This window comes from Pimephales promelas, chromosome 19, assembly GCF_988280905.1.
Source record: "Pimephales promelas chromosome 19, fPimPro1.hap1.1, whole genome shotgun sequence".
NCBI classification, from domain to species: domain Eukaryota; kingdom Metazoa; phylum Chordata; class Actinopteri; order Cypriniformes; family Leuciscidae; genus Pimephales; species Pimephales promelas.
Genome location: NC_142787.1, coordinates 23,621,458 through 23,646,223, shown reverse-complemented (window position 1 = coordinate 23,646,223; position 24,766 = coordinate 23,621,458). Strand labels below are relative to the sequence as shown.

At 35.7% G+C, this 24,766-nt stretch overlaps 1 protein-coding gene across 3 annotated transcripts in view; it reads left to right on the top strand.

Annotated features, from left to right (window-relative positions):
* The window catches only part of myo5b (myosin VB), a 48,342-nt gene that overhangs the window by 6,090 nt on the left and 17,486 nt on the right, over nucleotides 1-24,766 (top strand). For all 3 annotated transcript variants that reach the window (XM_089124069.1, XM_039693697.2, XM_089124068.1), the window contains exons 2-18: nucleotides 9,340-9,450; nucleotides 10,315-10,486; nucleotides 12,389-12,533; nucleotides 14,560-14,716; nucleotides 15,762-15,905; nucleotides 15,991-16,072; nucleotides 16,473-16,580; nucleotides 16,699-16,808; nucleotides 16,935-17,200; nucleotides 17,532-17,613; nucleotides 18,164-18,304; nucleotides 18,682-18,804; nucleotides 19,731-19,814; nucleotides 22,067-22,213; nucleotides 22,311-22,408; nucleotides 23,269-23,355; nucleotides 23,572-23,683. In XM_089124069.1, the coding sequence (XP_088980195.1) occupies nucleotides 9,340-9,450; nucleotides 10,315-10,486; nucleotides 12,389-12,533; nucleotides 14,560-14,716; nucleotides 15,762-15,905; nucleotides 15,991-16,072; nucleotides 16,473-16,580; nucleotides 16,699-16,808; nucleotides 16,935-17,200; nucleotides 17,532-17,613; nucleotides 18,164-18,304; nucleotides 18,682-18,804; nucleotides 19,731-19,814; nucleotides 22,067-22,213; nucleotides 22,311-22,408; nucleotides 23,269-23,355; nucleotides 23,572-23,683 (2,169 nt within the window). The remainder of the gene's footprint in view (nucleotides 1-9,339; nucleotides 9,451-10,314; nucleotides 10,487-12,388; nucleotides 12,534-14,559; nucleotides 14,717-15,761; nucleotides 15,906-15,990; nucleotides 16,073-16,472; nucleotides 16,581-16,698; nucleotides 16,809-16,934; nucleotides 17,201-17,531; nucleotides 17,614-18,163; nucleotides 18,305-18,681; nucleotides 18,805-19,730; nucleotides 19,815-22,066; nucleotides 22,214-22,310; nucleotides 22,409-23,268; nucleotides 23,356-23,571; nucleotides 23,684-24,766) is intronic.

Sequence of the window (24,766 nt, the reverse complement as noted above, 5' to 3'; positions counted from 1 at the left end):
AAAATAAAAATGCAAGTTAACTAAATTAACACAAGAATATGAAATCATTTTATTGAAATACTCATGATATTAAATGTGTTGTAAATATGCAAGTTGCAACATTATCTCTAAAATGTAATGCAGTATATCTCACAATACAAAATAGTCTCCCAAATTGCGTGTTTTTATAATGAAATGGGAATTTTATTCAGCAAAACTTTTTTTCAGTGCACCTGTTCTACTCCGGTCACTTTTCATTGATTTAGCAGTAAGCCTCGCACTCGCCTGTTCACCACTGCAGCAAGCCTCACTGTTTGGACTTCACACTCAGGTAGTGGGGTCAGATTTCACTGGCAACCAGCTAGTCATTCCTGGACAGGGGTCAGGACAAAGATCACAGGTGGAAAGGGAAAAAGTGTGAGCCGTCCCCCAGGAAACACCTGATCTCTCCCTCTAGGACGTTTTGTGAGTGTGCTGACAGTGATCAGGGTGTGGCTAGCAGAGACACTTTGCTCTAACCGTTTACCCTGTAGCCATGGGGAAAGTGTGCTGAATCTAGTGAAACCCGAGACTTCCTGACATTGAGCTTTGCCCCACAGAAATATATTGTGAGAATAGTTTATTAAATTATAATAGTTACAGTTGTTATTCATAAATGTGAATAAGTGATAGATTATAGTAGGCAGCTTCCCTTCAAGTATTCTGCATGTCTACAAGTCAACATGAGTGACGTCACTCATGTTGACTTGTAGACATGCAGAAAACTTGAAGGGAAGCTACTATAATCTAACACTTATTCACATTTATGAATAACAACTGTAACTGACCATTTTAATGCACAGTTCTGTTCTAAATGGTGCACTCTATTCCAAAAAAACAAAATGTTTTTCTTTTTTTATTAAAATATATTAGTTTGCGATCATTTTGCATTGAATTTCCTTTTAAGATTACAAAAGTTTGGGGTCTGTTAGAATGAATGTTTTTAAAGAAGTCTCTTATACTCACTGAGGCTGCATTTATTTGATCAAAAATACAAACAATTTAAAATAACTTTTATCAATATATTTGCAAATGCATTTTATTTATTGAATTGTCATTATAATTTCTCCAGTCTTCAGTGTCATATGGTCCTTCAGAAATCATATGTTATTATCAATGTTTAGAACCGTTGTGCTGCTTAATCTTTTTTTATTGTGATACATTCGTTTTTCTTTTTTTATTTGAAATAGAAAATGTATTCATTTTTTTTTTTAAATAGAATTTTTTTTGTGACATAAATGTCTTTACTGTCTCTTTTGATCAATTTGCATGCATCCTTGCTGAATATAATTATTCATTTCTTTACAAAAAAAAAAAAAAAATTGTAAAATGTACCGACCCCAAATATTTGAATGGTAGTGTAAATACTGTAAGATAAAAAAGTAAAAATTCTGTTTTACTCAGAAAAACACCACATTATGAAGTAGTTTGTGAATTATGGTTTATAGTCAGACTCATTTTTATGGTGCATAGAGCTGCCACAAACACCCGTACCTCAGTTAAACAGCTGACGTGGATGCAGGTCTTTTTGTCATGCAAGCTCAGAGAAGCCATGAAAAACCAGTTGTGCAGGTCTCACCCTTGTTTCTCACCAGCTCCCTCCCACCACAATAGCTTTTCCAGCCTTTATCTGGGGCCTTCATTACTGTGTCCTTCAAGCCCAACAGATCAGGACACTAGGAGCTGACTCAGATAAGGAAACAAGAGTCTCACACTTCTTCATAGACAGCTGAAGTGTTCGATCGCTTATTTCTGTTTTATTATTGGTGTCAATATAGAACATACACACTCATACATGATGCAGTTTGGCTGCTTATGCTGAGGCTCTAAACCGTGTAACAGTCATTCCTGTATCTTGGTAGCTATAGCCTGGCTCCCGTCTTGTAAGTAACCCAGACAAACTTGTTGCTGATTGTATTGACTCTATGTCCCAACTGTCTACTGAGAAGTTCCATCTCATTACTGTTGCTGGAAATGCATTGGAACAATTAGCAGAACAGTCAGTCTCACATGATGACAGGAGGACATTGCTCAGGTGTGGAATGGCATGCATGCTAAATGCTGGGACTTTCTAGTCTGGTTAATCGTTTCCCTTCATGGCCTTTGTTAGAGATTCCGTCACTGCTGCTTCATGCAGTATCAGCTTTCATGGTTCAAAGATCATACCTGTTTTAACTGTTAGATTTTCCATTTAAGCTTCGTCATGCATGCGTTGAATATGTGTTCTGAATGTTCGTGAGAAATCCAAAATAAGAGTCAACAATATGGAGTTTAAAAGAAAGAGAATTGCCTTTCTATTAGATGTACAAAAATGTCACTGCTCGTGTTTTATGGTTGTTAAGGCTTTGAGATGTGGAATCTAAGGCTGTCTTTCATTAGACAAACAATTGATGATTTTTAAAGGGATAGTTCATCCAAAAATTATCATTTAGAACAGGGCTTCCCGAACGGGTTTGTGAGTGATGGAAAAACGAATAATTATATTGAATGTTAAATGAAAACAAATAATTAGGGCTGCATGAGAATCTCCATCTAATGTGATTAACAAATCAAAGGCTGCGATTTGATTAAATAATTGTATAGTCTGATTTTAGAATAAAGAATGCATGCAGCAAATTTCATTATTATAATTCTCAAATATTCATTTTTTTTTATTATTTTAGAGTACAATTTGTAATTTACAACAGTAATATATTTCTACCTTTATTTTTATAATTAGTTCAAACCTACTACTACTTTATAATAAAATAAAAATAATGTTTAATATCCAATCATGCATTCATTCTCTCCTTCAAAAGAATCCTTCCACACGGATTGTATACATGGACATTCGGGGCATGTTTTGATGGGGTGGATTCTTTTGTGTCTGAGTGCTTTTTAAAAACGGGACATGATCAGCGCTGGGGCACTAAGTGACATTAATTAGTGTAAATTAATTAATCAAGTATGAAAGGGCACAGTGTTTCTCCCTACCCAAAAATAGAGGTAGGACCAAATAGACTCTATTGTTTAGATGGACTGGACCTCTACTGATCCTATAGTGCGGTTGTTTATGTTGTCATTTGGTGTTGAGGCATTTGATCGTTCATTAAATTCATAAATGTAGAATTAGGCCTCAGTTTATTGTACCACATACATTGTGCTTTTGTTTTTCTAGCATCACTAACAGCAATATATCATCTGAAACCATAAAGTAGTGAGAGTCAATATTTTTCACAGGTTTAGATTCGGTATGCAACTATATAGGACTATACAGTATCTCACAGAAGTGATTACAACCCTCACATTTCAGCAAACATTTTAGTATATCTTCTCAAAGGACAATACTATAGAAATTAAACTTGGATATGCTTTAGAGTAGTCAATGTGCATACTTGGCCACTCCGTCATCTTGGCGGTGTGTTTGGGGTCGTCATCATGCTGCTCGGCCCAGTTAGGGTGTACTCACTTTTGTTGCCTGCTAATTTCACAATAATGGGTGTATGTTGAGTTATTTTAAGAGGACAGTAAATATATAGTGCTATATAAGCAGCACATTGACTACTCTAAAATATATCATAATTTAATTTCTATATTATTGTCCTTTGAGAAGATATACTAAAATGTTTGCTCAAATCAGAGGTGTTTACTCGCTTTTGTGAGATATTGTGTATATATTATTCTATAAATGTAATTCCACATTCTCCCCAATGTTGTATGTGCAAATAGAAGGCTTTGAAAACAAATAGTGAATGTATCTATGTGGGGAAAAAAGGAAATTGTACTATTCTAAGTGTGTGACCCACTTTTAATATTTTGTTTACAAGTCTTCACTGTACACTAAATGCAACTCTTTAACTGTTGCTTGACAACATAGAAAAACACCCTGGCCACCTGTGACGATACTCTGCTGTCAAGGTAGACTCCCAGGTTTTGTCATCAGAAAATGATTTACAAACCAAATAAGTAGATTGATCTCGCACTGCACAATTTGCATGTGGCCTACTCTACTGAAACACTTCTATATTAGGGCAACTATGGACCTATTTGAGGTCAAAGCATCATGTATCACTTCATTCATTTCGCTTTCTCTACACACGCCCATCTGTGAAGTTCCTCTATCTTTTACCTAAAGCTTTTAAAAAAAGCTAGTTCGCCCAGAAATGCATCTTTTATTTAGTCCTCCTCATTTTGTTACAGACCTGTGCGTCTCTTTTGTCTGTGGAACACAAGCAGTCATGAATGTCAGAATATCCAAGAGACTCTTTTTCATAGAAGTGAATGGTGACCATGGTTGTCAAGGCAAGATTTTCAGTAAATAACACGCATTTCTGGCAGTCCTATGGCTTCGTACAATTTGGTATATAGCACACAAAACTTTTTTTTGTACTTTCTGGAGCCCATGGTCGCTATTCACTTTAATTGTATTAAAGCTGCAGTCCGCAGTTTTTCCTCTTTGTCGCCATCTCTAGTCGAAATCTGCAATTGCAGTTTTCACAGAATTATCAACTTTACGTGGGTTGTGCCTCGGCACGGAACAGCGTGGATGAATCCAATGTTTTGAGGAGAATGTGCGGTCAGTCACCACGCCGGTGTGGATACTGTCATTCGGCATCACAGATTATTATTTTTGGAAATGACCAACATAGTAATTTTCACCCTTGTCATCTGAATAAGTAACATCCACGTTTGTTCTGACCAAGTAAGGTAAAAAAAAAAAAAAGCATTGCAGTAAATCGTGCTGATTAAATCTAATAATCGCTTATCAGTTATCATATCACATTAAAACGTGCAGTCCTTTTAGATAGTTATCCTTGTTTTTGCATGGGTCCGGTTGCAGTCCAGTTGTCACTGGTGATTGTCGTTTGAACCTTTCTGGATCTGCCATCAAATTAATAAGTTTAATTATATCAAGTGCTATAGAAAAGGCTATAAATCTCCACCTCCATCATCCTCACACGTAATATCGCCTATAGCCGAGACTCCTTTATGTGTATGTGACGTAATGACGCAAAGTTGCTTGAATTTCCCGTGGAAATCCACCAGTACCACTGGAATTAAAAACATTATTGCAAGCTTACCTTTTTATTTCGAGTTAAGGCAAGGAGATCGTTTTGAACACTGGCTGGTTATGTACTTGGTCAAATTTATTTTGGATCATTTTTAACCAAAAAAAAAATTATAGACTGGAGCTTTAAAGAAATGGCATAAAAAGTCTTAAAAAGATCATTGTTTCTGTTTCACGGATAAAAATGCTAAATGAGTTTGGAATGACGCAAGGGAGATTTTTTTTCAGGTGAACTGTGACTTTAAATATGTAAAGTCTGTTAGATCAGGAGTGATTCCCAAACAAGTTTCCTTCAGCTTGTAGCTTCAATAATTGACAGAGGTGATGCAAGATTTCATGGAATGAGGCATTTGCTTATCACACCTTCCTCCAGATTCACTTGCCCCAGATTCCTCAAACTTACACAGAGTTCCTGAAATGTCAGTGATGTGCAATGTGTGTGTGCTTTTGAGCATTTTTTCAATTGAAAATGTTCATATGACAGCTAAAATGGGTTTGTTATGATCTGTAGGCTATAGGCAATTATAGATATGCTCATTTAGCAAACCCAGCTGTTTTAAGATGTTTTTCTTTGCAAAACGTTTATGGGTAGTTTTGTTTCCATGCTTTAGATTAAGTCCAATTACAAATAAAATCATAAACGACAGACCATTCTTCCATATTTAGATACTGTTCAGTTTTGTTATGAAGGCAGCTAGACTCATACTGTACTTTAGCACCAGAGTGACAGTTTTTGATAAGATTAAAAAAAGTTTTTATGCAACTTTTGTGCATAATCATCTGTGCAAGAGGGCACACACGAAACCATCATACGAACCAGAGTGGCTAAAAGAGCAGGCCTTCAAATATATATATATTTTTTGGACATATTGTCTTTTTAATCTTTGAAATGTATTTTATTATTTTTTACACTACTGCTCAGATTTGGGGTTAGTAAGATATTTTAAATGTTTTTAAAATGATTCTTGTACTTGCCAAGGGTGCATTTATTTGATCAAAATACAGTAAAAAAAAAAACTGTACAAATTTGACATATTATTACAATTAAAGCATAACTGTTTTCTATTTTAAAATAAAATGTATTACTGTGATGGAAAACCTTTCAGCCTCCAGTCTTCGGTGTTACATGATCCCTCAGAAATAATTCTTTGTTAATTTGTTGCTCAAGAAACATTTCTTATTATTGCCAATGTTCAAAACAGGTTTTGAAAAAAATGTAATCCATTTTTTAAATACGTTAAAAAAACAGCATTTATTTGAAATGGAAATATTTTGTAACATTATCCTTGCTCTTGCTGTATTTTTTTTTCTCTGAAAAGACCCCAAACTTTTGAACATTTATGTATCTTTGTCAAGTGCTAGTGCTAATGCTGCTCCATGTTATAAATGTTTCTTGTTTTGAAAAAATGGCACTTGATTTGCTAAATAAATGCTACTTGTTTTAAAATTATGTAATGAATGAAATTCATAAATTTTTAAGAGGTTGACAAAATCATCTTACACTCACTGCATTTATATATTCCTGTCCTAATTGTTCTCTAAATTAAACCACTGTCTAGCAATGCCAGGTAGCAAATTGTGACTTGTTGGTTGCTAGCATTGGACTTTTGAGAAAACGTCTTGCTTGCTTGTTAGGGCTTTATTAAAAAGTTTCAAATGAGTCTGTGCTATCAGCTTTTGCTGTTATCATCAAGCTTCTTGCGTCTCTTGAGCTCTAAATTGTGCTGTATCTGTGAACAGCCGGAGCGCTACACTGAAACATTAAAAGGCTGTGATGTAACAGACGGCAACCCAGACAAAACCCCTGCTGTTCGATCAAAATCTGTTTTTTCCACTGTGTCTGGTGAATCTTAGTTTGCTCTTAGTTTGTCTTTTTTATTTCTACCTAAGGCACAAGCAGTCTGAGTTCAATACGTCCCGTCATTTCACTCAGCTTGGTTAAAGTACGTCCCCATTGTGTCAGATCAGATCAGTTGAGCCCAAACTCTAAAGCTGGGTATATGCTGTGAATTTATTTATATATTTTTTAGTACATTTATTATTTCAGATTTTTGTCTTTTTTCATAGATCATAATCATAGATTGATAGATCAATAGATCTATCTATCTTCTATTATTTTTTTATTTTTTTTTATAGATATTTTGGCAAGATCAAGATGCAGGTGTGACCTGTAGAAGTTTAGCCTTAGCTGCATCTTTGTTTAAAGTAGGCATGACCACAAGTGCACTGTTCAGGAACAACAAAAATCATCCCATCGCCTCCTTTCCCAACATTCAATGTTGACATCAACTTTACGTGGGTCCATATGAAACAGTCATATGTGTAATATCATGAACAGCACGCTCAAAGGCAGCACCCGATCCATTTGCATCTTTAAATCATCCTGCAGTATTGCTTACTCCACCTCTAACTAGGATTGAAAACGCTATTTTCAGCTGGGAAGGGAGAAGACTGCAAAGTTCAACCTTTTAGTTGAGAGCTGTACCGGACTGAGGTGTCCTTCCATAGTGATGTGTATGCTATTCATAGTTTTAACGTGACATTACACACTTATAGGAACACCCACCTGGATGGCAAAACAATGCTTTCATCCATTGCCCACCAGTCATTTTACCAAGTTTGTAGTTGTACTTATTTGGTAAATCAGTTAAGACCAAATTCAATATACATTTTATTGATGCTGCATTCTATGTACAATCAAGTAGATGAGCCCAAAATTTAAACACAAAACGCAGTTTGTCATTAAGCGTTTTTCTATAGAGAACCATCATTAATAAACATGCTTAAACATTTAGTGCACTGCATTCATATTCTGGGCTCACCTGCACTAGTGTGCATCATCAATAAGCTGTACACTGAATTTGATCTTCGGTTTAGTAAATTTAAGGCTGTTTTTTTTTTAAATATCCCTTTGCTTTTGGTGATTGAGATACTGAAAAAGATGTTTTGCCTCCACACATGACTGAAAATTATGAATCAAGGGCAGTTTCTATTTGTGTGACATTTGTTAAACTATTTTATATTTTCCTTTTATTTTGTGGGTATTTCACTTTTAAAAATACTACAAAATATAAGTGAAATTCCCACCATCGTACCAGCAAATACTGTAGCATGCCAAAGGTTATTCATTTTGACACGACTAATCATTTAATTTAATAGATTCATAATATATTTGTACCATATTTTTTGGGTGAGCTATCCCTTATATTATTCATCCTGGTTCCAGCTTGAACACTGAGGACTTAACAACAGTGTTTGACTAGTTTGGTGCTTAATTTGAGAGCATGATTCATTCATAGTTAAGGCTGATCATGCAGAGTTGTGGGGGATTTAGCGACTGAATGTGCTTCTGTGGCTCTTTAAGCTTCTTATTCCCACTGAGTTTCTTTTGTGAATTTTTTTGAAGGTCGAAAGCCATGTTACACGCACAACACACAGATCGCCAGCGGAAGCTAACTTCTAACAGCCTTCAGGATTGATAACAGCTCTCTCTCATTACAGTACATATTCTAAGCCTTCAACTTGCGTTCAGTTTATCACTAACACAAACATTGTGGGCATTGTGCATCACTTGGAGCAGAAGACACAATGGTTCATCTTTCAGTGGTATTTTTGATTCATGAATCTCTTTTATAGGTAGGGTAGGTTTCAGCTTTTTAGGAGAAAAATGTCAAGTGGTGAGAGAATACAACAATTGGAGTGAAGAATAATGTGAAGATGTGCTATGCTTAGAGCCTTTATGTAAACATATACGTCCACCATTTGTCCAATCCATGACTCTGACACTGCAAATGGGGATGTTAACCCCAGATTTAGGAATGTACAGTTTTAAATAGCAGTTTATGAATTCCCAGGATTAACTGTTAATCCAGGGTAGATTATGAGCAGTGCGAAATGTGAAGCAAGATAACAACCCTAGGTTAACTATTGCAAGTGTGAAAAGCCATTTAATTTTTTACGGTAGAAAACCTCAAAGCATATGGCAAATTCTATAAACACAGTGTGTGCACATCCCACTGCGGTTCAGTTTATCTCTGAACTCTCTTCCTGCTGATCCTCCAATTAAATACAGATTCTGCTGATAAAAGCACTGGAGCTCTTCTGTATTCAGCTTTATTCTTTATTATGAGAAGGTGAATGACCGCTTGGGTCGTTGTCCTCATGGAAAAGTGAAACCATGATTTTGGTGTTTGTTTAGATTGTTTAATGTGTTATGTCTTGTTTGATATTTGTCTTACTTTTATTTAAACATGGTTTTTATCTGTATTTTTCAGTACACCCGGGTTTGGATCCCTGACCCAGATGAGGTCTGGAGGTCCGCTGAAATCGTCAAGGATTATAAGGAGGGAGACTCTGTGCTTCACCTTAAATTAGAAGATGAATCGGTGAGCATACACCCTCCCATTCTTTCATCTAATCATATATTTAAAATCTAATGTGATTTTTATTAGAGAGTCCTATGGTTCACTCTTCAGTTAAATCAGATTTGCTTTCCAAACCCAATCTTCATGACTTATTTATTGATCCTAGTGGGGTAACAAATACATATATTTTTACCAAAATATAAAAATTTTATATATATATATATATAATTACACACACACACACATTAAATGAATTTGACCTTCATATAACAAATATAACTTTATTTAACTTCATATTCATATAATTTATGAACTTCATTTTCATATAACAAAATGCACCCATAGTTTATGAAATTGGTGGGAATTTGTAAAAAAAAAAAATCCTATTCATGCTGCCTATCTGGACAAAGCCTAACACAATTGGATACATTTTGGTTTTTAAGCATACTGAACCATGCTGGGTTTAAAATCTCAGTCGTGACACAGCCGTTGTGAACTAAACCAGGTCTTAACTAGATCTTAATGTTTCCTGCATTAGTTTTGGGTTTCACAGCACTGAGGAAAGTGTGTCGCATGAATCATTGATCATGTTTTGGTGTGTAAGAAGTGCAGGCCCTTAGAGGGGAGGTTGTACGCCATATTCCCATGTGTATTATCAAAAAAAAAAACAATGTTGGGGAAACCTGAATAAACCAGTAGATGAAATAAAGATCAGCATGACTTATTGAAGCTCCTATGCCTGTAATGCATTATAAACACTCTCAGTCTGCCAAAAGATACTTTATGACTATTGAAGCCTTCAAAGTTATTTCACTTTGTGGTTTGAATCCAATCAATTTCTAATCTTCTGTTTCTGCTTAATGGCATTGCTGTCTCTATTTCTAGACATTAGAATATTCAATTGGTCCCAAAGACAATCCTCTTCCATTCCTTCGGAATCCTGATATTCTGGTAGGAGAGAATGACCTCACTGCTCTCAGCTACCTCCACGAGCCTGCTGTGCTCCACAACCTCAAGGTCCGCTTCCTCGAGTCCAATCACATTTACACTTACTGTGGTAAGTCGTGTTTTTATGTGTTTTGAAGAGAATGTTTCTGATTTGATGGATGGATGGATGGATAGATAGATAGATACTATAGATAGATAGATAGATAGATAGATAGAATGTTTTGAATATATTCAAAATATATTGAAATGAATAAAACAACACAGTACAATGCATCATTTAATCATAGTTTTTATAAATGTCATAAGGCATCTTTGTCTATATACATTGACTTCCCTCATTTTTTAATTAATAAGATAATTAAATTATTAAAGGGGTCCTATTATGCCCTTTTATGAAGTCTTGATTTTTTTCATGATTGTTAAAAAAACACATTATTTTTCACATATTTTACAATATTACAGCTCCTCTCCCCCCAGTCTGACGCGAACATGCCATTTAATTGTTTCGATGAAGCTCCTTCTGAAATACGAAATGTGCTGTGATTGGTTAGCTGTGTTCCGGAAATGTCACGCCCCTTACCACTGTAACCACGAGTTTCATCTGCTCAGGTGTAAATATTAAGGATGCTGTTTATTTCAAACCAATTCAAGCCTGATTTAGACTTAAGAATGTTAACAAACAAGAGGTTTGTGCGGAACAGATTTCATGCACAGACTTTGCAAGCACAGATTTCACAGGACATTTAAGAGTGTTCGTTTTTTTGTAATTTACTTATACATTTTAGATACAAAGTTATACACAATTTAATCGTGATACTTGTCGGAAAACTGTGGTCATAAAAACACTAATCGATCACAAAACTATGGTTAATTTTCCTATGGGGCGGTGAACAAAAGTGAGATCTTAAAGCTACAGTAAACACTTTATCAAGACTATGTTGGCTATCAGGTTAGTGGAGGCAAAGCTTTGCTCTTTGTTTACATCATAGCAACAACATGAAACTTATAATTGGAACTGTTAATAGAAAACGCAACAAAAAATAAGAAGACATACTTAAATTTGTGATCCACAATCAAGAGATTGTCCCGACAAAGTGGGAACTGCTCTGTTTTAGGAGAAGCTTTTATGCGTATAGCCTGCATTGTCTGAAAGCTGTTCTCAGTAAAGTGTGCAGCAGGGGTTTAACCTTTCTTAGTTTGTCAGACTTAAAAAGGTCAAACAAATGAGTTTTGGAAACAGGGTGGGAAAAAAAACGTATCTTTGACATAGCGACAACACTAAATTCTCAAATGCATAGAGTCCTTTTTTCCGTGTTCCGTCGGCGGGAATTATTTAAATGAGGAACATTGCGTTGTAGTCCAAACGAGTTTTCCGTTGTAGTTCTTGGAAAGGGGATTCCATTCTCCCTTTGGAGTGGACTTTGAGCTTTGTAACCTTGCAGATCACACTAACTAAAGTTGAAAATTGAAAAAGCATAATAGGATAGATCCAAATTCCAAACCCTGGATGACGTGTCCCGTCTGACAATCAAGAAGTGCAGATCTGCTGTTTTAAATACACCTACAGTATGACATTTTCATCAACCGATATTTGTGGTCTTGTCAAAAGACCGTCCAACTCTTGTTTGTCTTGTTTTATTGTTGGTACCTAGTCCACTGTGCTTTGTAATGACTGAATGATTCCCATTATAGTCACAACAATGCCCATTGACTCATAGCTCGTCTTTTATGTTTTATGTTTTTTTATCTTCCTTTTCACTTTCACAGACGTGTCTGTTTTGTGTTCTCTCATCACACACATCATGCATACGTCATTTTCCTTGCTGCGACATCATGCGATTATTGATGTCACATGATATTTATAGTCATGGACAAATATTTAATATTTTCATGGACAAAAATGTAAATATTTAAACATTTATCTGTATTATCATGATTTAAATAATGTGATTCTGTGTATTAACTGTGCTCCACAGTTGTAGTTGTAAACCTGGTGTAAATCTCTTCTCAGGAATTGTTCTGGTGGCCATCAACCCGTACGAGCAACTGCAGATCTATGGAGAAGAAGTCATCAATGCGTACAGCGGCCAGAATATGGGGGACATGGACCCTCATATATTTGCCGTGGCAGAGGAAGCGTACAAACAGATGGCCAGGTTTGTGCTTGTTTTTCACAGTCTTATTAGATGACAAGCTAGTTAAGTTTATTTGTTCAAGGTGTTAGTGCTTTCAGTCATTTTGCTGAATTCTATTGTGATAAATTTAACCCCAACCCCAAAACAGACACTCTCTCCAAAAACCCACCCTCATAAAACATCAACAAATTAAAAAACACATCGTTTCTGATTGACTAATTTATAGAAATATTTTTTTATTAATTTCACTATAATATAAATACAATATGGTTGAAATATTTTTAATATTTAAAATATTAATATGTTAATATTTTTTATTAAAGAAATTAGTACTTTTATTCAGCAAGGACACATTAAATTGATTAAAAGCTATAGTAAGGGCATTTATAATGTTACAAAGGGTTTTTTTTCCCAAATAAAAGAAGCTTTTGAACTTTCTATTCATCAAAGAATCCTGAAAAAGTATCATGGGTTCTGCTATAATATTAGGCAGCAGTAACTGTTTTCAACAGTAAAAAGAATAAAAAAATGTTTCTTGAGCATCAAATCAGCATATTAGAATGATTTCTGAAAGATCATGTGACACTGAAGACTGGAGTGATGATACTGACAATTCAGCTTTGCCATCACAGTAAATAATAATAATAATATATTTAAATAGAAAAAAATAATAAAATAAAATTGTAATAATATTTTACTATATTACTGTGGTTACTGTATTTTGAATGAATGCAGTCTTGGTGAGACTTCTTAAAAAAAAAAAATCAAACAGATTCCCAACTTTAGAATACTAGTGTACTATTACATTTAAAATAGTATTATAAATATGATAAATATGATAATACTGCACCTGCTATTTTAGTAGGTATTATTTTATTTGTAATACTTCTCTTTTCTTAGAGAATTCTTTTGTTTTGTTCAACTGTTGTTTTGTAATAAAGAGCAGTGATTTTCACTGGCCGTAAAGAGGAAATGACAGCATGCGCTTTGAAAGCTGTGAGTAATCTGAAAGTTCCACTCGATTTATTAATGGATAGAGTGGGCAGATAATCACAGTGCATGCAGCATCATTCTTTGCACCTTTGTATTTACATGTTTTTTTGTTGTTGCTTGAAACAAAAGACAAGTCCATTTGCACGTCAGGTTTAAGCTTGAGCTAAACATCCCACGCCGAGACATTGTGACTTCTTAATGACTGGTGTAATGCTGAAGTCCCAAAAATAAACTCAGGCGAAGGAGGAAATCTAGGTCTAGTGCATATAGACTCTGTTAAAGTCTGACCAGCAGCAACTGGTGTGGTTTTGATTGAAAATATGGGAGTATTGCAGAATGTTAACTGCAGTCTTGATTAAATGCCTGCTGCTGACAAAATGTGACTGTAAATCATACAGTTTTCTTTGTTAAAACCATAATGAAATTTCACAGCCAGCATCCTCTTGTTTTAGTCATTGTGTGTACAAAGGCCAGCTTGGAACCTAGTGAGTTTTTTTCTATGCAGTGTAAACTATATACAATTTAATAATTTAAAATATATTAAATTTGATTAAATTGTAATACAGTATATATTGAGTTTATTTATGTATTATATATAATATAGTACATTTACTCAGAACGTATATTTTACATTTGTATATTATTATTTTGTAATTTAAGTTATTTAATATCAAAATGATTTGCATATGATAACAAATTCAGCTACACAATTTTACATCAACATTTCATTAGTTTTTACAAAAAATTGTTACACAGCAAAAATAAATGTGATTTATATTATTCTGATCCTATCACGTTTTGGGACCAGAGAAAAGTCACAATTTTCAAAGGCCTGTTGTACTCTTTATTTTGATTTTCATTTATAAGAGCATCAAATTGCCTCATGCATCATAACATGTTTCATAGACCTCCCTTTTCTGTAAGCACCATTTGATTTAGTTGAATCCACTTTATTTATCATGTATATCATCTCAGGTATTCATCCTGCTCTTCGCTTCGGAGTTCAATAATATAGATACTGATTCTGTATGTAAACCTGAACTTTTTCCTGCAGAGATGAAAAGAACCAGTCGATAATCGTGAGTGGCGAGTCTGGAGCCGGTAAAACCGTTTCGGCAAAGTATGCCATGCGCTTTTTTGCCACAGTGGGAGGTTCAGCAAACGACACCAGCATTGAAGAGAAAGTACTGGCCTCCAGCCCCATCATGGAGGTATGCCTTTACACTCATATATTTGAATAATTCTTGAGAGGAAAATGACCCAGGTCACCACATAATGTCAATGAGCTGAAACCCACTTATTTCAGACTAGGGGTGTAACGGCTCACAAAATTCACGGTTTGGTTAGATACGATACACTCGGTACGCTTTCGATACAGCAAAAAGAAAGAAATGCCAGAGAAATTTGCTTGATTTTTTTATTAAACTAACATCATAAAGTATGATATTTTTTTTACTTTGAGCAATGATGGAGCTATACTTGACTTTTCTTAGTGGCATATAAAACAAAACAGCTCTTTGGACACAATGAAATGTAATATTGTAGTAGTTATAAACAGGTTTATTTTAGAATCAGATTAACATTTGAGGGCAGCAATTGTATTTATAATGTCAAAATAAAACTGATAGCAGGAAAAATGGTCCAACGAACCTTTCGGTTTAAAAATGCGTACCGGTTCAATACAAATACGTGTATCGTTACACCCCTAAATCAGACACTTTACCTGAATAATCAGTGTCCAATTTAATAAACTTGTGCCACCAAGTACTTCCAAAGTGTGCAGTGGCTGGAAAGATTCCCTCGCTTTTCTCATCACTCCATCTCGTTGTTGGACTGCCACACTTAAGCTGCGAAATGAAACCCAAGAATCGGCAGGCCTGTTTGAACAGATAAGAGCAGAGCTGTTTTTTGCGCCCTTCAGGAAGATAATCTGTGAGCCAATGAGAGTGGCCAAATCTCACAGTCAATTTAGAGAAATCATTACAGTGGAAATAAGCGCTGGTGATAGAAGGATGCAAACCTAGAGATACTAATACTAAAGTGACTCATTTCAGCTCAGACAAACAATTAATCTGAAATCACAGTAATTACTCATTCTTAATAATGCTGGATTTTAGGTTTACACCAACTCAAACATGTTACACCCTCTGTTATGAAACTCTCTCCACCCTTATGTTCTAATATGGATCAGTCATTTGATAATTCAGCTTATACCAACCAAAAAGTGAGTCAACTGTTTTTCCCTCTTCTGTGCAGGCCATTGGAAATGCAAAAACCACCCGCAATGACAACAGCAGCCGCTTTGGGAAATACATTGAGATTGGCTTTGATAGGAGATATCACATCATCGGTGCCAACATGCGAACGTATCTGCTTGAGAAGTCCAGAGTTGTATTTCAGGTGCGTCTCACACAGGAAGGAGGCTTTAAGATTTAATCGTGGCCCCTTGTGCTTTTCCATGTGCTGAACATCAATGTTTTTGCAGGCTGAGGATGAGAGGAACTACCACATTTTCTACCAGCTCTGTGCTTCATCATCTCTGCCAGAGTTTAAAGATCTTGCCTTGTGTAAGTGACCCAGTGAACACAATGATGGTTTGGTTACTTCCCGTATGATGGCATATATAGTTTGATGGCAGAAATGTCACATAAATATGTTAAAAATGTGGTCCTTAGAAATTATTGAGATGACTTAAATGATGTTCATTTGGAGGTTTTCTCATGAAATATTCACATTTAATTTAGTTAAATTGAAATAAAAAATAATTACGTTTAAAATAGTTAATGTTATATAAAATATTATTAGGTTGAAAATAATACCTATATTTTAATACCATTGCTATAAAATGAAATTACTCCTACCAAAAAATAAATTTTAGGATCCTAAAAATCTGTATTTTTTGGATCCTAAAGCCAACTGCTTCTAAGTTTTTCTCATTCAAATTGTCCATTCACCCTCATGTTTTAGCCAGCGCAGAAGACTTTACCTTCACGTCTCTCGGTGAGAACATTTTCATTGAGGGTGTGAATGATGCTGAGGACCTTGTGAAGACAAGAGAAGCACTTACAATGCTTGGTGAGGACTACAGCAATAAAAATTACTATAACCAAGTACAGTAGTTGCAACATTATACCAAAGCCATACTGAGCGTCGATCGTAAATATTGATCATGGTGGCATTGTGTGTTGTGCAGGTGTGAAAGAAGCCCATCAAATGAGCATCTTTAAGGTAATCGCCTCCATCTTGCACCTGGGGAACGTGGAAATTGTGTCAGAGAGAGATGGAGAATCCTGCCATATCAACGTAAGTAAATGACAAACAGTGTGCCTTGCTGCATGTCGTTTATTGTTTTAGCATAAAGTATAAGCATTAAACCGATGACTATTCTTCACTTGCCCTAGCAATCACAATGTCTTTTTTCACCTGCAGAGAGACGAAACCCATCTGCATCATTTCTGTCAGCTGCTCGGTATAGAACAGGAGCAGATGGAGCACTGGCTGTGCCGCAGGAAGCTGGTGACCACTGCCGAGACCTACGTGAAGAACATGCCATACGCCCAGGCGGTCAACGCCCGAGATGCCCTGTCCAAACACATTTACGCCCATCTCTTTGACTGGATTGTGGAGCACGTCAATAAGGCCTTGCATACATCCACTAAACAGCACTCCTTCATCGGGGTGCTGGATATCTACGGGTAATGCTTGAGATTATGAGAGGCCATACTTGTAAAGATTCCTGGGTTCTTATATATAGCATGGCAGCGTAATGTGTTTCTATGGGCCACAGGAAACTATTATTCTTGTTTTGACCTTCCCTTAGCAGAAAACTCATTGAGTTTTTAGAGTCAGCATTTGCTTATAAGCCTTTTTGGCCATGGGACTAATTGCTTCCTCAAATAAGGGAACTTATTGATCAGCACTAGAGTAAATAAGCAGAGAAGTGCCAAGCTATAGGATGCAGAGAGAAGTGCAGAAGGTGTTCAGTTTGTTTTCAGTCAGTGTTAACATGTCTTCATCTCTCAACAGATTTGAAACATTCGAGATCAACAGCTTTGAGCAGTTCTGTATTAACTATGCCAATGAGAAACTTCAGCAACAGTTCAACTCGGTCAGTAATAGAGGATCTCTAGATCTATGTTTTGTGTTTCTGCTATATTATGCTATACATATTTAGATACACACTATCTTATATATAATATTGTTATATAAAATGTTATTATATATGTTGGATAAATATAATTATAATAAATTATATTCTTAATTTACATTAGTTTTATTTTAATAATAAATATAATTTTAAATGATATATTAAATATATTTATAAAATATTTTTAAAAATATTAAACAATAAATTAAATTGTATTATTTAGACATCTATCTTATAAGTTTTAATATATTAGACAACATTTTATAATAATAAATATATAACAATAACATTATAATAATTCCTTAATGAGGTCATCTTCCACAAAGTGACATCATTTTAGAATTGCATTTTGAATTACATAGTTTATACAGTATATAAATATTTCATTCAATAACAACGAAAGCATATTCCGTTCACAATGTCAATATGTGTTTGTGACTCTTGGCGGTATTTAGTTGCAAGTTTCATGTGTTTGATGCATTAACTAATTCATACACAATCTGTCTCTCAGCATGTGTTTAAACTGGAGCAAGAAGAGTATATGAAGGAGCAGATTCCATGGACACTTATTGATTTCTATGATAACCAGCCGTGCATTGACCTCATTGAAGCCAAGCTTGGTATCCTGGACCTTCTTGATGAAGAGTGTAAGGTGAGTTGAAAAAAGTTGATTAAAAGATTTTGAGAGGCATGTTGCCTAACCAACTGGAGATCTGAAAGTGTGTTTGTGTGTGTGTGTGGAAATTGGAAAAACTTGAAAAATCAGCGTAGACCTCGTCCTACAGGCTTTTGCGGGCAGGAACGGGAGTGTTAGATAATTTTGCGGTAGTGGGATAGAAAACTCTATCCCACGCAGACCTCTAGAACAGAGCATCTCATTTAGTTTTAAACACCCCAGCTCTTTGAAGTTGTTGAGTAGGATCCGGAGCAGCTTCAAAAGCGTGAACATGCTATTTCTGCTACAGGTAACCCAAATAATGTTTTCAGTTCACTTCAGTTCAAAGTATTTTTCTTTTCTGCATCTGACAGGTTCCCAAAGGAACAGATCAAAACTGGGCACAGAAGCTGTACAGCAAGCATTCAAGCAGCGGGCATTTCGAAAAGCCTAGGATGTCCAACAGGTCTTTCATTGTGGTCCACTTTGCAGATAAGGTGGGTTCAGCATAGATTAATGAGTTAAGTGCTATAATGACGTCTCCAAACATTAACAACTAGCGCAAACCAGGCTTTAATGCTATAAATTGTAAAGCCAATTGATTTGAACCTTTTAACAGTACATTTTCCCCCGATTTTAAAGACAAGGCTTATGCCTAGTCCCAGACTAAAATGCATGTTTGAGCTGTTTTAACTGAAAGCAATTTGCACTGATATATCTTTGAGTTAGTGCCATTGTTTTGTTTTAAGATGCACATCAAGTAATGTGTTTTTCTAAGGCATGTTTAAAAAAGCCTTTTAAATGTCCCAATTGAACTAAGGCCTAATCCTGGCTTAATCTAAGCCATGTCTGTGAAATCAGGGGCCGGTTGCATAAACTTCTAAGACTAGTATTACAAATTAGACTTTTTTTCTCTTTAATTGCGCAACATTTCATGTTAAAAGTACCCGTTTTCTGAACCCATACATGCTTAAACAATTGCCTGATGCCAATTGTCTGATCACTGCTATTGCCTCTATAATCCTGTACAGTAAAATAAATAAGAGGGATTCGGGACGGAATTTGACACTGGGCGTGACATCATGCGCGTTCACGGTGACCTGGTTTATGTAACCAGCCCCTGACCTTTATATTGCCTATATGACTGATCCGAAATTGAGTGACATGCATACTTTTTGTGGAAATTATACATTTAATTGTTGCACAGCTGTGTTTTTCGGACAAATCTGCTCACTGAAACCCAACTTGTGAAGAACTATGTTACCAAACATAAATGTTTTTGTTAGTAATGCATGATGAATGCAACAAAAATGGCTGATTCTTCTCAATGCCAGTTGTGGGTCACAAAAATTAGGTAGTAAGTTATTTCCAGTGTGGTACTGATGTATGAGTTAAACTTCTGACATTATGTCATCCCTGGCAGGTTGAATATCAGTGTGACGGATTCCTGGAGAAGAACAGAGACACTGTTTATGAGGAGCAGATAAACATCCTCAAGGCCAGTAAGGTGAGAAATGGGTATTTTTGGTAAGATTTGATCTTAAAATTGCAAAAGAATAGAAAAGGGAAATAATCATGATAAAAATAATAATAATAAATATTATTTTCCAACTAAGCCATTTACTTAAAAACATCCAGTTCATTAATAATAACAATAATATTAACTATTATATTAAAGATAATTCCATTTTCATTAACTAAATAAAATTAATATAAAAATAATTATGTTTTTTTTATCTTAAAATAGAACATTTTGGATTTGACTTTGTTATTATTAATTAAAGCCAATACCCTTAGTATATTTAGCTTATCTCAGTTATGTTACTCTTCCCTGTGCAGCCGAGCTTCTGTTTTCTTCCTCAAGTTTGATTGAAATCACACTTTAACTCATGTTTTGCTCTGACCTGTTTAAGCAGTTAATTGACTTAAAGTTTTCAGGCAAACAGAGGTCTGACCTTGTCCACACCTAGCACTGTATATCACTCGAACAGCCAGATCCCTGAGATTTAATAGGATATCCATTGTCTTTGTCGATACTGATCTCTCTTTCTCTTTCGTAATGTTTTGTCCTGAGGTTTCTTGGCAACCGAATTTGCTGGAGTTAAGTTAATTTACAGACACCAGCACATCAGCATCTACAAGTTAAAGATCTTCCCTGCAGGACAGTGTTAAAATACTGTCATGTTAATAGTGAAGGCTTATGTATATGCATATTAATTAGGTTGTACACAAATAATTATACATGATATTATACTGTTTTAATAAATAGTCTGAACTTCATTTTTACTTCTACTACTGATCTCTTAAAAGCCAAGTATTCGTTTTGAATGTGAGGATTTTTTTTTCTAATTAAATAAAATAATAAAGTGCTTTTCTTATTTTACTTGACTTGTGTTAAAATTTAATACTTAAAATGTTAAGGATCTATTTAACTGGTTACCGACGTCCTTATTAAAAATAAAGTATTTCTGTCTGTCTTGCTGATTTAAAACAGTGCTTTATTACAACTCAAACAGGTCAGTTTATTTGACCAATTAAACTTGAGGTAACGCAGCACTGTTTCACTTGCTCTAACAGTTACACTATCACACTAAATTGCATTTGAGTGTATTGAATGTTGTTAGTTAGGTTGTTTGTTGGCCAAATGAGACTAGCAGTAAGCTAGATCAAAATTAGAATAACATACAGATCATATTCTAACATTTCATCATGTTGAAGTAAATAGCATTGATTAGTTTTATGTAACGTACATTTGCTCACCTGTCTAATAAAGTACATGCAAAATTCGCGTCTCTGTCAAGTCAAAGTTAGTCGCGGACGTGGAGTTCTCGGCATCTCGAAAGATGTTGATCTTTGTTTTCGTCCTCTTTTTGTCTCAAAGTCTGCTTGCCATGGTCCATAATGTTTGAACAAAACAACAACAGCGTGAGCGTCCTGCTAGGCATAACCCAGTTGTCCACGTCTGTCACCATAGTTACTATGGCAGTACGAGCAGAAACCGAGGGTAATGCTGCCTCATTCCTGCTCACATGCCGCGTTTCCTTGGTTAAAATCACAGTTTTCTTACGATTTACAAATAGTTTTAAACATTTGGGATATTGGAAGTGATCAACAAATCAAAATGTATTTTGGATATTTTCTGCAAAAATCCTACATATTGTACCTTTAACTTATAACAAATGTTTAAATGTCGTTTCCTATTACTTTTACAACTCTGTTCAAAAAGGGCCTACTTATATACGTAATCGGGATGCAACTCGGTCGACCATTGCTACGTACACCTTTAATTTAGATTTTTCTGGTTTAGCATCTCTGTTTATCATTGTCATCTACAGTGTCAGACTTATAGTGATGGGAGTTTAATGATGTCATCTCTATTCTGTCTTAGAGTGCTGAAACTTGGCAGGATCATGGCATTAGCAATGCATTGAATCGCACTGTGTACCTGCCTTGCGGTGGATGCTGAGGGAGTGGATTTTAAAGGGCCTCTAAAAGTGCTTTGAAGTGCTGCTGGAGTTGAATACAAATTTATACTAGTCTAGCTAGAATAAAAAAGGGGTTCTTATGGAAATTCTTATGTAAGATGTGATGCATCTGTTATGTCACCGAAAGTTTTAGAGTATAAGCAGTCAAGATTTCTTCATGTGACACTTATATAATCAAATATAACTATGTTTATTAATATTCTCGTTTTCTTTTCTTGTCTCTCTACAAAAATATGTATTCTTTGTTTACCTAAAATTGTTTTGTTTTGTGCAGTTCCAGCTGGTTGCAGATCTCTTCCATGATGGGAAAGATGTTCCCCCTTCCTCAGCCGCCAGCAAGACCTCCAGGATCAACGTCCGGGCCGCCAAACCCGCTCTAAAAGGCCACAACCGTGAGCACAGGAAAAGCGTGGGCACCCAGGTGAGGCTTGGTGGCAAAGGCCAATTTTTGATGGTGGATCCACTGAAGCTGTGTTTGTCATAATGATGACGATATGAAAAAACTCTCTCCCTCACAGTTCAGGAACTCTTTACATCTTCTGATGGAAACGCTGAATGCTACCACCCCTCATTATGTGCGCTGCATTAAGCCCAATGATTTCAAGGAATCCTTTGTGTAAGTTTGGTCTCTTTTCCTCAGTTTTATTCTTCTATTAGAACTTATCTAGTTTATCTTGGCTATAAATAGTGATGTATAGCAAATTAATTTAAGCTGCCAGAGAACATTAGAGTCATGCTGGTACAGTGACATTTGATCGACCTCAATTGCTCTGTAAGTTTCTTCCAACAATAAGGCATCAAAAGCTCCTCTGAGAATTAGCCGAGGAGGTTATATAAAATATGATTAGACTGAGTTTTCTCAGGTCAAAATCAGTAGAAGTGCTTCCTATTTGCAAAATTCTTGCTGATTTAACACTTCTGTTAATTATTTTTCCTTGAAGTGTTTGCGTGAAGGAAAACCTGACAACATTGGCCTGTCTGTTTCGTTTGCCCAGATTTAGATCTTGGAAAATAAGATAAACATAGTAAAATGTGTTTTACTATATACATCTACAATCTAACGTAATCAATGTATTTATTTACTTATTTTTCTTGTGAAATTCACAAATCTGAGAAAGGGTAGGGTCTTGTTTTGCTCTGTTTGTGCACTCTGTGAATTCCTGAGCACAAAGGGTGCCCTTCAAGGATGCTAAATTGAGAGGGTTTTGTCAGTCACATGCCCTTAAGGTTGTGAACACATAGTCACAGCGTTGTGAGTCAGATTACCTTCAGTCCCGGAGTGGACTGCAGCCTCCCAATGCCTCTCTCACGGGAGATGTGCTCTATGCTCAAGAGAAAGATCCGGTAGGTCTAGATAATGTCCCAAATCTCCTGTGGTGTGACAAGTTGTGTACCCAGAAAAAAATGTCTAGATCATCTTGTGTGGGTTTTTGTAAAGATCCCTCACTCCTTTAACTGATTTCTTGCTTTCTCTAGATTTGATTCTAGTAGAGCTGTTCAGCAACTGCGAGCATGTGGAGTTCTCGAGACCATTCGCATCAGTGCCGCTGGCTATCCATCCAGGTAACAGATCTACTGATTCTTTTATAGTGTTTCAGGGCCTCTGTCTTCAGCTTCCTTTTCTCCATCAGTTTGTCCTCTATTTATGAACCTCATGTTCTCCTTTGAATAGTTGAAGATGAAATTCCATATTCATTCTGAAGCGATTTTAATAATGATTATGGAAATCAAACTGAATACAAGTGTAATTTCCTCATCACATCCGATGTTGTTTGTTAGGTGGACCTATCCAGATTTCTTCAGCAGATATCGGGTGCTCATGACAAAAAAGGACCTGACTATTGGGGATAAGAAGCAGGTTTGTAAGAACCTGCTGGAGACCTTGGTCAAGGTAAGATTCACGTTGCTATAAGCTCAAATGTAAGTTGTACGCGTAATGTCCTCTCTTATTCTGGTTTTGTGGTAGTGGTTAAAGTGGGATTTGGCAGGTGGGGGAACCCTCTAATTTTGTGTAGGTGCAACAGGGAAAAATGACTCACCGTGGGACAACATGTTGAGTATCGTGGTATAGCAATACTTTTTGGGTCAAGAGTGTCGCTGTATCACTTATTTACTTTATATTTTAATGGTTTTATTTTGGCTCATCTACACTGATATGATGACAATACTTTGTTAAAATTGCTTAACACTGGGACAAAAATTGAGCCCTGGCACTGTAGCCACGCCAGCCCACATTATCATCCCCAGCCCCACCCACAGACATGTGCATTAAAATGTGAGGTATTTAGAGGGGTATTTAGGCTCCCCTGAGAAAATTTTGATTTCTCTGACCTACGTAAGTGCAATTTAAGACTTTTGAAGGCCAAAAAAAAAAAGGATAATAAATAGCTTTAAAGGGATAGTTCACTTTGAAATTAATTTTTGCTATGTTTTAGCTTACCTCAAGGGCATCCAAGATGTAGGTGTCTTTGTTTCCACAGTATTTTCAATTTTGATATGTTTAGGTCAAGCCGTTCTTGTGTGTCAGTCATATAATGCAGGTCTATGGTCACTACCTCAAAGAGCATGCACAGAAAAGTCCAAATCAAACATGATTTAATGACTCATAAATGTAAGTACACATTGATGGCCTAAGACACGAAACGAGCGGTTTCGAGCGGAAACGAACAGTATTTATATAGTTTTTACCTCCTGTTACCACAGCCAAAAAGCGACTGCGCCCTCAGATCACTTGGACGTAGCTGTGGTTACAAGAGGTAAAAAATATATAAAAAAAACTGTTAGTTTTCTCACACAAACCGCTCGTTTCGTGTCTTAGGCCATGTTTTAGGAAAGTTATGTTTTTTTTTACTTTCTAATCATCAAAGAATTCTGGAAAAACTGTTTTGAACATTAATAAAAAGAAATGTTTCTTGAGCACCAAATTAGTATTTGAATAATTTATAAAGGAATCATGTGATTCTAAAGACTGTAA